This window comes from Phalacrocorax carbo, chromosome 7 (genome assembly GCF_963921805.1).
Source record: "Phalacrocorax carbo chromosome 7, bPhaCar2.1, whole genome shotgun sequence".
In the NCBI taxonomy this organism is placed as follows: Eukaryota; Metazoa; Chordata; class Aves; order Suliformes; family Phalacrocoracidae; genus Phalacrocorax; species Phalacrocorax carbo.
Window position 1 is genome coordinate 37,329,680 of NC_087519.1, and position 13,828 is coordinate 37,343,507.

General features: G+C 38.6%; 2 protein-coding genes across 3 annotated transcripts in view; one reads left to right on the forward strand and one right to left on the reverse strand.

Annotated features, from left to right (window-relative positions):
• PSMD1 (proteasome 26S subunit, non-ATPase 1) overlaps positions 1-13,828 on the reverse strand; it is a 76,247-nt gene that overhangs the window by 34,387 nt on the left and 28,032 nt on the right. The gene's annotated exons all lie outside the window — the stretch shown is intronic.
• On the forward strand, positions 900-13,063 carry HTR2B (5-hydroxytryptamine receptor 2B). 2 transcript variants are annotated; one of them, XM_009500982.2, is made up of 4 exons: positions 900-2,055; positions 2,222-2,871; positions 9,681-9,881; positions 11,913-13,063. In XM_009500982.2, exons 2-4 carry the CDS (start codon positions 2,562-2,564, stop codon positions 12,791-12,793), a joined length of 1,392 nt encoding a protein of 463 aa, XP_009499277.1. In that variant the 5' UTR covers positions 900-2,055; positions 2,222-2,561; the 3' UTR covers positions 12,794-13,063. The 2 variants fall into 2 exon arrangements, with proteins under 2 accessions (XP_009499277.1, XP_064313586.1); XM_064457516.1 differs by having other exon boundaries at positions 900-1,517.

A 13,828-nucleotide genomic window follows, 5' to 3' on the forward strand; every position in this document is an offset into this window, starting at 1 on the left:
TTTTATGCACTCTGCTCTCTCAGTACTGTCAGGGGTGACAATGGGGAGATGATCAGATAAGGAAACAGAATTATTATAGCTGGAATAATCTTTATTTCCAAATATATAGTTTTCTGAAGAATAAAGATATAAAAAGTCAATTGCAAGTTAATACAGCATGGAATCTTTCCAAAGGTTTCTTTTAAAGAGGAAAAATAAAGAACAGGTGAAAACTACTTTGCTGGAAATTCTACTGTATGATCTGAACACACTAAGTCAAGTATTTCTATTAATTTCTGGCAGCAGCTTTCTGTCTTTGGCCCCAAAGTAGCTGTACCCTAAAGATTTGAATGACTTTAAACAACAAAAAAAACCCAACACAAAACCAAAACCAAAACCAAACCAACCAACAAACAAAAACCCAAAGCACCCAGACAAACAAACAAAAAACCAAACCACAAGCCCAAATATAAATTGATTCACAGTTCACTGAGGACCAGCACTAGGAATTCATGGAATGTAATGGCTGGTTACAGACAGGGGGTCAGACCATGGTCTCTTCCAGCCTTAAACTCAAGGGCTCTATTACACCCTTGTCCAGCTAATGTCCTTGGAATTGAACTTTATTTCCATTTTAATGCAGAACTGTAAGATAACATTAGAGATCATACACACATCTGACAAAGTTGGAAGGTAACAAAAGAGAACACTCATGATAATACAAGGCAGCTGCATGAAGAAAGATTTAAAGTAACAGTGCACACACTTAAAATAGTGTGCTAGACAATATTTTATAAAATTAGCAAAAAAAAAAATAATTGGAGTGTTTACAAGGCAGCAGAACTTTTTAGGGTTAACTGTGCTTCTGTCCAGAGAGCAAGTACACAGGCATTTAGCTACAATATTATAGCGGGAAGGGTCGTTTACAGGATCTGCATATGCTGATACAGCTACAAGGAGTGTGCATTATAGCGCTGGAGCACTGAATCAATTAACCTTCTCTGGCTCTTTTCCAGCCAAACCCCCACCCATTTACTTCCCTGCTTTTCAAGCACTGGAGCTGGATACACTGGAATGAGTCAATCAACAAACAAGGGTAGCAGCAGACTGCGGGCTTTGCAATGAACAAAGAGAAAACTGCAGGTAGACTCCACTAATCACTTAAGTAAAATCGTCAAATTAATGGAAGCAAAAGAACAGGGAAAAAAGTATACGACCTTATTTCTACCTTTTTTTAAATGTGGCAAGAATGATTCTTCTCCTCCATTCAAGAGTTGGAGAAAATATCTGGGTAAGAAATACAGTTTTCCCAAAATAGAAATTCTTAATCTTGGTGTTAGAAGAAACATAAGTGCTAAACTAAAGCACACAAAGAGACAAGCTTTAGAAAAATTATAAAAACCAAAACCAAATCAACAACTTGTTTACCGGAAAGTAGTGAAAAATTTTATCTTAAAACCCACCATGTGATGACAAAGAAAATTACAAAGGATCTACCTGGATGCAAAGTGAACTCTACTAAAATGCAAGAGAAAGAGGTAAGGCTTTCTTCACCTGAAAATTGCAACACATCAAATCTTCTCAGTAACTGAGCATTTGTTCAGCTTAACGCCGTGACAGCTGGTTTAGTCTCTGCTTGAAGGGGGAAATGTAAGCGTTAACTCTTCAGCAGAGTCGAGAGCACCAGAGACAGAAAGAGAGAGGGGAAGAGAAAAGGCTGTGCTTAATAAAAGCCCTGCTCAGATTACAAAAACAAGCGGTTTACTTACACCCCCCCACCTCCACCCCACAAGTAATGGGTAAATTTAGATGTCTCAGTTACATAAATCTTTACGGTCCCCTTGAGGCTGTCACTAGTGTTTTATTGTCTACAGCTTCCTGACCCTCACCTGATAAATTAGGAACTGCGGATGTTAAAACTGAAACCTCATACATAATTTCTGAAGATATTTTTGGGGTGACCCTCGGTGGAGAAATAGGATTCTTAATAAGGGGAAATCTGGGAACTGCTGCCTGCCTACGCACACACTGCTGGAGACTAGACACCCAGGAGAGGAGGAGTTGCATATACACAACGTGAGCATCTGCCTTTGCATCAGTTTGTACTTAGAAAGAACAAATCTACGTATACTGTATCTAAAGGGAACCATTTGGCATCTAAATTAATCTATCACTTTTTACTGCTGTAGAAAGGAGAAGAAAAAAAAAAGGGGGAAGCTAATGCTCTGCTTACTTTTCACAGCTCTTGAATTGTCTCCTATAATCTTCTGAAACCTGAACCTTGCTATAAAGGTGAGAACAGACCACTGAACCCTACCAGCCGGAGATGGACACAAGACAGGACTTTCATTTTTAAGACCTAATTGTGCCTAGCAAGGCACAGGAGGGAAAAAAAAAAAAAATTGGATACCAGCTCGGACATGGTTACAGTACCTCAAAACAGCTGATGACCAGTTTACCATACTGACCATGCTGGCCTTTCTTCAGGACCATCCTAGACCAGAGAGGAACAGTGAACTCTTACACCATACTCAATTCCTGCACAAAATACAGCACCTGAATACATCCTGCTGGACACAAAAATGTCCCATCCTTTACATTTCTTGAACGGGTCTGGAGTTGGCAATGGATCTTTGTCACCACTCTCAGTAACAGGAGAACCCAAGCAGGACTCCTCAAGTGACGAACAAGGAAACAAAGTGCGTTGGGCAGCTTTACTGATCCTCCTGGTGATAATCCCCACTGTTGGGGGGAACATTCTCGTCATACTGGCGGTGTCTCTGGAGAAAAAGTTGCAATATGCTACCAACTACTTTCTGACGTCCTTGGCGGTGGCAGATTTGCTCGTGGGTCTGTTTGTGATGCCGATTGCCCTTCTCATAATATTATTTGGTAAGTACAGCGTGTTTGTTCCATCAGGCTAGCATATGGGGTACAATTGGGGAGGTCTAATTCCAACAGAAAAACTGTTTGCTTTCCACCATTAAAATTTTAAAAATCACCTGGATGAGCGCTGCTAAATCTTCTCTCCCTCTCACCTTAATATAGCCTAGTGCCTTTATAGGAAACATACCCACTGCGGATACTCTTTACTTTGAAACAAACCATTCAAAAAATCACCTGAGACTTAGAACTGATACTAGATTGGAGCTGGACATGGGAAATTACATTTTGTACAGTGTAATATTATTTTTAACAACATCAGCACAATGTTGGTACCTGTTCTATTGGGTATTACACTAACTGCAGGCAGTCTTCTCTTAAAAAATGTGAAATGAAGACTAGGTATCTGTTCAGTACACTTTTAGAGGTTTTGAACTTTCTAGGAGTCAGGCACCTGATTTTACCTTAGTATTGACTCCAAAGTCCATGAGCAGCCAGAGATGGTCCCTGGCACCATCAGTGACAACAAACTTTACCAGTAGCATTTTCAGAGAAACCAGTTTTCTCCCACCCTGGGGAAAGCTGCAGGTTCATAAAACGTCCCAAAGAATTAACTCATCTGTCAAGCCAAGGAAGCCTCAAGCCATGTACCTAATGTTTGAGACTCAGATTTATCATTTAGTCTGGTTCATACAAAGTAAAATAGGTATTTTTTACATGACATACATTGGGTGTGACATTTTCTTTCTGGATAGTCATTACAGAACAAGCATGACTTTTTTGTAGTCTCTCACGCCCAGTTTTATTTCAGATACTGCTTTTGACAAGTAATCAGAGGCAGCTCCATGGGAAAGTCTCTTTCTTTTACTCCTAAGTTTCTTTAAGAATACATTTTAAATTATCTGTTTTCATATCATACAAATGGAAAAAAATCAACAAGAACTTTTTCGATAAACTTATGGATTTACACAATTATCTTTAAAGTATAGATATCACATAATAAAAGGCTGCAGAAGTTCATTTTCCCTATGCTAGAACTCTAAGAGTTGCCTGAGCAACAAACAAACACAATCATAAACTTTTTTTCAGAAAGGCCATCAGTAGCTTTTGTTTGCTGCAGAAGACTTGTATCACTTTACTAAAAGTGTTTATTCACTAAATGCCTTGAGACTGAATTTCTGTATATTACAGACTGCTTCTCCCTAAACAGGAGTATGAAATGGAGGTCAGAATTCAGTGCTGAGATCATAAAATAGTCTTTTTTCAAGCAACAGTTTCTAAACAGAAAAATCAATGTACATTACCAGGACAGTAATTTCTAACTTGAAAAAGCCAGTCACTTATAAAAAACCTTGGTTATGTACGCGTGTGTGTGTACAGGCAAGAAACATATGTACGTACATACTTACAGAGAGATACTACACAGAGATACACACTCCTCCTTAGCTCCTGCCAAAGGCCTCAATAATAATAAAAATAAAACTACTAACCATAAAAAAATACTAGTATTGGACTAGCAATCAATACATAGGGAAGGCAAGTTCTGGATTTTGTGGAGGTTTTTTTTGGTAGTGGTGGAGGTTTTTTTGTTTCAATTTTTAAAAATTATTTTCATTTTGCTAGACTAATAAATCTCTTCTTTTTAACTTTATAAAGAGACTATTGCTCCTTAATCTCTCAATTAATCCAGTGCTAAAGCCTGGTTACAACAGTTTAAAGCATGCTAGGAATCTTAATTTAAAAGACACAGAAAAGCATCTTTCATGTTGCAGGAAATCTACAAAAGACTAGCAAAATTAGTTAAAATTAACTAAGACTGTGACCAGCCTTTCACATAGCAGTGGTTAAAACTGAGATTTCTTGCATCCAAGTCTCTCTTTGGCAGCCAACCAGAAAAACTGCTTTGCCTCTTCCCCGACTGGGAGAAGATGCTGAGGTGTTTATAGAAGCTCAAAGCATGAGCAAAACATGAGGAATGAGGCTAAAGCAGATATTTAAATACATAACAAGTCTAAATCTTGAAGCTACATTAGGCAGAAAACTACTTCAACATAGGCATTGATAGCCAGGGTGCCAATTAAATCCAGCCTCCTGGCACTTCCACACAGGAATGTTTCCATAATAATGAAATAGCTGGGTGCAGCTTCCAGACACAGAATACAAATATTATGCTTCCGATTTGTGACTGATACCTAATTATGTGGAGAATATTTGAGGGAAAAAGCTGTGAACTAAGGGGCAGCCGCATTAAATGATCCTGACTGTAAAAACTAATGTGTCACAGAGCTTTCAAATTCAAAACCTACTACAGATACTGGCTCCATGCCCTGATTGTACTCTTACAGAAAAATCTTCACAAATAGACTGTCTCTGTAATAAAGAGCTGCCCCTTTTAAAAAATAATTAATTAATCTGTAACTCACTTGCAGGTGTAATGCTGTGTGCAGCAGATTATTTATACTCAGCAGAGTGACCAAAATGTACTCTAGTACAAATATACACTGTAATTTTAATTTAGGAGTGTGATTGTCAGGATATACAAACAGCTCATTGCTTTTGTTGCTTGTTAAATTCTTCTCACTTCCTCCAAAAAACAAGGGGAGCATGTTAGGAAATAATTGCATTCTCTGAAATCTAGCTTTTGAAAGAGTTATCCAAATTTCTAACACTGAGAACTACTGAAGGAAAGCAAAAATGTTCCTATTCATCATATAGTGAAATCAGCAAATAAACTTGAGAGATCCTCTCATTTGCAAAGCCTGCAGGAGGAAGAAGCCTGTTGTCCACGACTTGGTGGACTGGAGACAATGCATGTACCACCTTTAAAAAAGATTCTCTATTCCTGATATTCATCCACTTAAAAATCAGAAGGTAATGCTGATCAACCTAAGCTGCAAACCATTATTTTAAAATTCTATCACAAGCAATTGCCATCTTAATCTTCCTCCCATTACTGCTGACGAACCACAGCAAATCTTCCCTTCTTGCTTGTGCAAACTACCAGAGAAAGCTGCTTTAACTGAGGGCTACTTTCCAAAATCTCAAATCTAAAGATAAGTAAGACAACAAAAGTTAATTCCCCACAAAGCAACTCTAATAAAAAAAATATTTTGGCTAAATTCAAAAAGCTACATGACAGTGAGCAACTACTGTTGAAGCTATAATTGTAGCACAGAATTAAAGGCAGGCAGCCATGGGGTGAAACAGCAAGTCAGCAGCTTGGAAACACCAGGCCTATGCAGTCCACAAAGCTGAATGCTGACATGAGGGTGAACGCCTCACATGCAGGCTAGACATACGCACACCAATTTGAAGATTGAAGCCTAGGCTTAAGACAGCTAGTGCTTAAAAATATCCAATTTCCATCTCAGTAAAAGCATCATTATCTAACAGCAACAAAATCCTTTACGTGCAACACATTTCAGCGGCCCTTAAAGCAGAAGAAAAAATTGTTTCCAAGTCTATTTAAAGATCTCTCTTAATCATGCTTATACATGTACAGAAGCAGTGCTTTCTCCCAAGCTTTCAAAAAACCTTTTCACTTATACCAAGAGCAGCTCTTCTACACTACACTTCAACGATTACGCATTTACAAATAAAGCTTTTCTTAAATAAAGATTAAATCAAGGGTAGACAGTTGTGGTAAAAGCTCATCTTAGTTCTCTCAAAGTTCAAGACAAATCTTAAAACATATATTTTATCTTGTATTGACCCAAAATAAGGAAAATAATCTACAACAGCAGCACTGCTGCAGTGCTGGGAGGATTCATGGCAAGGTTTGTAGGAAGGAGGAATATCTTTTTATCTTATACCACCTGACGGTTGGAGAAACCAGACAAGTTTTCAGGCAGGCACATTTGTCATGTAACCCAGGCATTAAAAAAAAAAAAAAAAAAAATTTAAAAATCCAATCCACTTCCTTGTTTAATCAGCATATAACTCCCAAGGAAAAAGGAGGTAGACAACCTCAGTCAGCCCAGTAAAAGCTCTGGTCTGCTCCAGCGGTGTGGATCTATATTAGGAGAATCAGACCTGCTAATGGCTTTCTATCACTGTTTGGCAGGACATACCCATTTTACCTTCATTCTGAATTATACAGCAGGACAACGAACAAGCAGGTCCCTGTCATATTCAAGGGTCAGAGATGCTTTCTGAGACCTGAGGGGAAATTAATATTCCATCTTTTCCCTACTTCCAAACTAACAGAACAGGCCAACAGCAATACACACCACCACCACCACCATCAGGAAAGCAGAAAATCTTAGCCCAGAGCAGTCCTTCAAACACTAGGCACAGATCTTCTAACACAGGTGTAACCAACAAATCAAGATAAGTAAAAGCAAAATACACCACAGTATGAATCATAGACAACTACGTGACCCTTCTTGACTTCACAGTATCAGTTTTACAATCTTTATTTTGTTTAAATAATTATTGTATTCTTCAATTCTTAGCAACTACTGCATTTAAAGCCTACTCTGATTTTGTTTGGATAAAAAACATCATCTCACACACACAAATATAATAGTACATAAAGCTATAATAATGAATGTGATAACTTACTGCCTTCTGCACCCAGTTCAAAACAAGACAAAAATAAAGACAGGACAAAGCTTTCTCTGTTCAGTTCCACTCTTAGAACTCATAAACATACAAGGTTGCTTTGCATCAGATAGCTGTTTAAATGCATCTGTATTTAAAAGAAGGAAAAGAGCTTTTTGTTGCAAAATATTTGAGGGTTTTCTTCTGCAAAGAGTAAATTAACTACAAAAGGACAGAATTTATCACATTGCAATTCTCCAGAAAGTACAGCAGTTATAATCCAGGGAGCAGCATGTTAAGTACTCTCCAACAGAAGTATTAGCTGTTCACTTGAAATCCAGCTCTGCCATCCTTTGAGATGTAGAATACACTTTCCATTGTTTACATTTTATCTGAACTAATCCTTCACCACAGAGTCAAAAGCAGTCGCCTTATTTTTCTGGAGTGAGCAAAAACATGTAAAGCCCATCAAATTATTTCTTTTAACTGCATATCCCCCCCCTTCCTCTTTTTTTTTTTTAACATCTGGTTACATGAGCCACAGGACATTTTGGTTTTTTTCTTTTTTTTCTTCAGAAAGGCACCATACCTTACTGCCAGCTGAAAGCATAGATAGAAAAATTAAATATAAGTAAGCATTTCATAATATACTAATTACAACTTTCCCATACCTGCCTGACAGAATAATTTTTTGAAGTGTAATTTCAACCATGGTATCTATTTTAAGAAATATGCAGCTAGACACTAAAATTTACTGGTTAACTATTTGAAAGTACACCAGTTCCCTCCCTTATGCCTCACTGCCTACATCATCCTCACCTTGAGTCCACTGCTTTGGGGATGGGTGATGTAAGGTTCAGGGCTCCATCCATCTGATCTCTTCGTTTAACAGGCGAGGTTACCCAACACAGGTAAGAGTGCAGACAAGTACGTGCTATGTCTGACTTAATAAAATTTTCCATCCGCTGGATTTTATAATTCAAGTCAAGGCAGAACCATTATCGTTTCCATCTATCAGTCACGTTACGAAAAAATGTTTTAATCTCAAACTACTGCAACACTACCACATTGATAAGGCTGGGCATTACAGTAGTCCAGCTCCTTTGGCATTCTCACCACACAGATCTATTTATTCAGAGCAAGGAGATTAAAACCAATCTGATTTGTTAGAAATGTCTATTTTTTTTTCCTTAATCATCATTCAGTGAAGAACTGACTTCTTTGGCAATACTATTAATGTGCCTACTGATTGAGTACAGCTGAATTTTATACGGAAGGAGAATATATTTAGTAGATCAACTTCTACCATTAGAAATAGAAAAAAAACATTTATGTTCACACATTCTTCCCTAGTACTACAGAACTAACTTATAGACACGCAACACTAAGCTAGCACCAGGTTAGAATACAAACTACTTGTGGGTGAAAGTAAAGCAGATAAGAAAAAAATAATCATGGTTTCACTGAATTTAATTTGGTTTGGTATTGTAAATACTGATAGGGGAGAGCCAGCTCTTGAAAATTAGTCTTTTGGAAAGTTGAACCCTACAAAACCTTTCTCTTGGGCACAATGCAGTTGACAGACCCTGTGTTCTTTAAAGATTAACATTAAAGACAGATAACTACAATAAGAAAGAGGATGCCAGACTTAAAATCCAACCCATCACTCTTGAAACAAACAAACAAACAAGCAAGCAAACAAAAGATGCACATGAAAGTCCTTCAATTTTTTATAAAATGATTAGTGAAACAGAAAAGCCCTGCTTTGCCACGTTAGTGCTCAACTGTATCTGGTCAAGTGACACAGTAAAACTAATTTTAAAACTGTGTGAAATAGATTCTTCAAGATCACCACTAAGATTCAACTGTGGTTCTGCAATGACTAATACATTGGTTATAATCCATTATCTCCTCCCTTTAATACAACCTTGAATCATAGGACTATCAAGGAGACATAGCTGAAAATAGTCATTTAACAGCAGGGCACAAGGACCAAGTACAGTCATGGCCCATTTTTTTAAAAAAATTTATCCAGAGTCCTTGCCACAAAGAACTTAAGATCTAAAAAGGACAAGACGACAGGCAAAGGCTTACAATACACAAACAGCTTGATCAACATGATAGCAGCAACCATGCCAGTTGGGAGCTAACTAAGAAGTAAGACAGAATCCAGCTGAGGCAGTGGCAAAGCTCGGTTCCTGTAGTATTATGAACTTCTCAAACACTGCAAACCCTCAAAAAGCTTAGATTCTAATGAGTTTTCTGTTCTCTTTCAGATAACACCTGGCCTCTTCCAACTGCCTTGTGTCCTATCTGGCTGTTTCTTGACGTCCTCTTTTCCACAGCTTCCATCATGCACCTCTGTGCCATCTCACTAGACCGCTACATTGCGATTAAAAAGCCAATCCAGGCTAGTCAGTACAATTCATGGGCTACAACAATCATCAAAATCATCGTGGTTTGGCTCATTTCAATAGGTATGTGAGACTCGGAGACTGGGAAAGAAATCCAAGAAGCTTTTCATGTCCAAAACAGTAGGTGAAAGCTGGGCAAATGGATAATTTGGCCAAGTACTATTGATTAGTAGACCCTAAAACCTGGGCTGGCCTAAGTCCACCTCTTGGATCATACACAGCAATGTCATAAAAATCTGCTTGAACCACTGCTCCTTGTCAGGCTTACCGGAAAGGGCAAGGATTGAGCAGGGATAATCATCACTGTTCTTCATGGTCCTAAAAGTCCAAAAATCAGAAGATAATACCTGCATGCATAGCATGTCTCCTGGGAAAGCGAGATTCCATGTTCCTGTGGTAGTATATGCTGTCCCAGACACAATTTTAAGCCTTGAACAGATGCTGCTAAAATCTGTGCCTTACAATTGTCCCATGAAAAAAGTAAAAAAAGGTTGGTTACTTACATCAAAGATCAAAAGATAAGAGTGGCTGGTAACATTCACACTGAAGACAGACGCACTGGCAATATAGCATATAGAAAAGCTAACTTCTAAGCAAAAAAAACCCAACAAACCTAAACAAACCCACAAACGAACACTGAACAGTTTATATAAAGGATGCCAATGTACAAACTTTTATGATATTAGTACCTCTGAGATCTGCATATGGCATCTCAACTCTTTATAATGCTTAAAAAATAAATCTGTTAAATGAGCTAAGGAGGTGAAAACAGTTAATTCAAATAACAATGCACACTGCAGGCAGCCATGGGCATCGTGCAGTATGCTCTGTGTGCAAGAGAAACAACAAAATTTTTCTGGATTATTAAGGCCGAGGATGCACAGGAGAATGGGTACACCCACCTTCTTAGGTGCCGTACATGCCTAAACACAAAAATTCCAACTTGAAAAAAAATATTCTGGAAGAGCTGTGATGATAAGAGAAAAGATGCTATCTCTATTTTATCACAAAAAAGAGGAAACTGTTCACATGACAAGACACAAGTTGACCTTTTAATGCCTGATTTATTGTTATGAATCAGTACTTTGTCTAACACAAAACTACTCTGCTGCTGAGCCAGGGTTCTCCAAATCAAAGGTTAATTTGGTTCAATCCTATTTAAAATGTTTGTTGTATCTGAAGGTGTGCCTCTTATCAAGAAAGGTATCAAGTGGCTCTAGTGTAAACCATTTTGCTCTTGCTGCCTTCCGTCAACTTCAGTAAGCAGAGTAGCAGAGGAATACAGATCTCATGAAGTGGTATCAGGAAACAACCTTCACCAGTCAGCAAGGAACCTGTTGTTTTTATTGTAATGTCAGACTGCTGGCAAATGAAGTGCTGACCATAATTTAGTGGTTATAAAAAAAATCATTTAAAAGACAAGACTGCTAACTTTTTTTTTTTTAAATGAGTGGTGAATTACAGAGCTAGCTAGCCTCATTTAAACACTCTTAAATATGCAAGAGACTTTAAACAACAAATCCATCTCAAACACACACTGTATAATTCTGGCATTTATTTAACTACTTGTATACATGAGAGAGTCAAGCAGGGTGAAAAAAATCAGCTGTTTCCAGTCATTCAATGTGGTTAAGATAAGAGGGAAAGACAAGTTTTATGTCTTTACAGAACCATGCTTCAAAAAGTGCAGAAGTTACCTTGGGGGGGTGGGGGTGGGAAGTAGATGGCATTAGGGAAACACATTTCACTGGAGGAAAAGCCATAGTAATTCTAACAGCTAAAGTCAAAGCAATTTATGTATTTTACACTTCATAAGTTGGCAACTTTATACTGCTTCCTCAATCACTAAGGGTTAGACCCAAATCTCCTTAGAAAGCACACTCTGTTAAAGCTGAGCTTGGCAAGTCTCACGAAGTACTATTTGCCCAATTACCCACATGATGCTCACCAACAATTTACATTCTCTCCATTACCCTGTGCCTACTCCAGAGCTCAGGAACTACTGGTGTTTAGAGACTCTGAGGCTTCAGGCCCCAAAAAAAGGGATTGCAAGCAATTACCATAGGCTGAAGTACTTGGTTTTTTCTCCTGTAGGCATTGCTATTCCGATCCCTATCAGAGGCATTGAAGATGGAAATGGCAACTCTACAAACATCACGTGTGTCCTGATGCCTGATCGTTTTCATGACTTCATTCTGTACGGATCAGTGGCTGCATTCTTCATTCCCCTTGCTATCATGATAGTCACTTATTTTCTGACAATTCAAGTGCTACGCAAGAAGGCCTACTTGATCAACAAGCCACCTCAGCGGTTCACTTGGTCAACAGTGTCCACAGTATTTCAGCGTGAGACAACCCCTGCCTCCTCACCAGAAAAGGTGGCCATGCTAAATGGCTGCAGAAAGGACAAGACTCTGTCCAATGACATGCCTACCTGCAGAACATCTACGATTGGGAGGAAGTCCATGCAAACGATAACCAACGAACAAAGGGCATCAAAAGTTCTGGGGATTGTATTTTTTCTTTTCTTGTTGATGTGGTGCCCATTCTTCATAACAAACATAAGTTCAGTTCTGTGCAACTCCTGCAACAAGGAGGTTTTTCAAAAGCTTATGGACATATTTGTTTGGATAGGATATGTATCCTCAGGAGTGAACCCTCTTGTCTATACACTCTTCAACAAAACATTTAGGGAGGCTTTCAGCAGGTATATCACTTGCAACTATCGGACCGCAAAGCCTATCAAGGCCCTTCGGAAGTGCTCTGGCAGGATCTCTTTCAGAAGCTCTGTGGCAGAAAATTCCAAGCTCTTTGTCATGCATGGGATGAGAAATGGGATTAACCCCATTATGTACCAGAGTCCAATGAGGCTGAGGAGCTCACCCATCCAAGGATCATCGGCCATTCTGTTGGATACATTGCTGCTCACAGAGAATGAAGTAGATAAAACAGAAGAACAAGTCAGCTACGTATAGCGAGTGGAATGGCAGCCATGTCCATACTGTAGCACTACTATATGTATTATCCTAGGTAACTGTGCTATCAGAGGGTATAAATACTAATGTTTTCTGTTATTTATGCAAGCAATATCTTATAAATTTATGTTCATTCCTCTCCTCCAATGTCTCCTCTACTTTAACCCCAACCCCATGGTGGCAACCACAATTTCATTCCATGATAAATGACTACTGCTGAACTGTAGCCTACAGGAAGAGGGAAATAAATAAAAGCTAAATCAGTTTGAGTATCTGACTTCAGTTCTCATAATCTTTGCTCCCTTCAAAGTACATTTTTATAAGAAAACCATCTCTGTACAAACACGACTAACATTCGTTCTGGCAAGATGGAACGCCATAGGTTGATGTTCTACAATGAATTTAAGCAGGAGAATACAAGCTTGCTGGTTTTAATTTAAATCCACCTTTGCTCTGGGTAAACAAAACAGCACACAAGCTCACTGCACTGCCTCCTACAGATATGTTCCTCTGCTGAGACTGCATATCCAAGTATGAGCTTTTCTTGTTCTCTGAGGGTATGTATATCACAAGCAGAATCACTCGCTCCAGAGACCAAAAGGTATATGTGCCCATTCTACAATGGGGAAAACTGGTTCTTAGCAGGGTGAGAAAAAATTCCACGTGCTGAAATTATCCCTTTGTGGTTTTACTGTAGAGGTGGGCAGAATCTCTTAGCCACCTGAATTTCATCTCCATTACCCTCACATACACATAAGCTCGGTATGGTCAGATTTGCCACAGAAAACTGCCCTTTGTTCTTTTCATACTAAGAAAATGAGAGCTTTCAACCAGAATAGGACAAAACCACATTGATGATCCTGAGCAAAACAGGACAGGCAGTGCCTGAACATCCCTTTAATTTATAAGAACAAACTTCTTTTTTTATGACCATTGGAACTTCAGTGAAAGCCTTCCCTCATCCAACGTAGTTCACACCAAGCAGAAGAATCACAGATAGAATAGCTATCTTGCTTGAAAATAAGAGCAACTGTT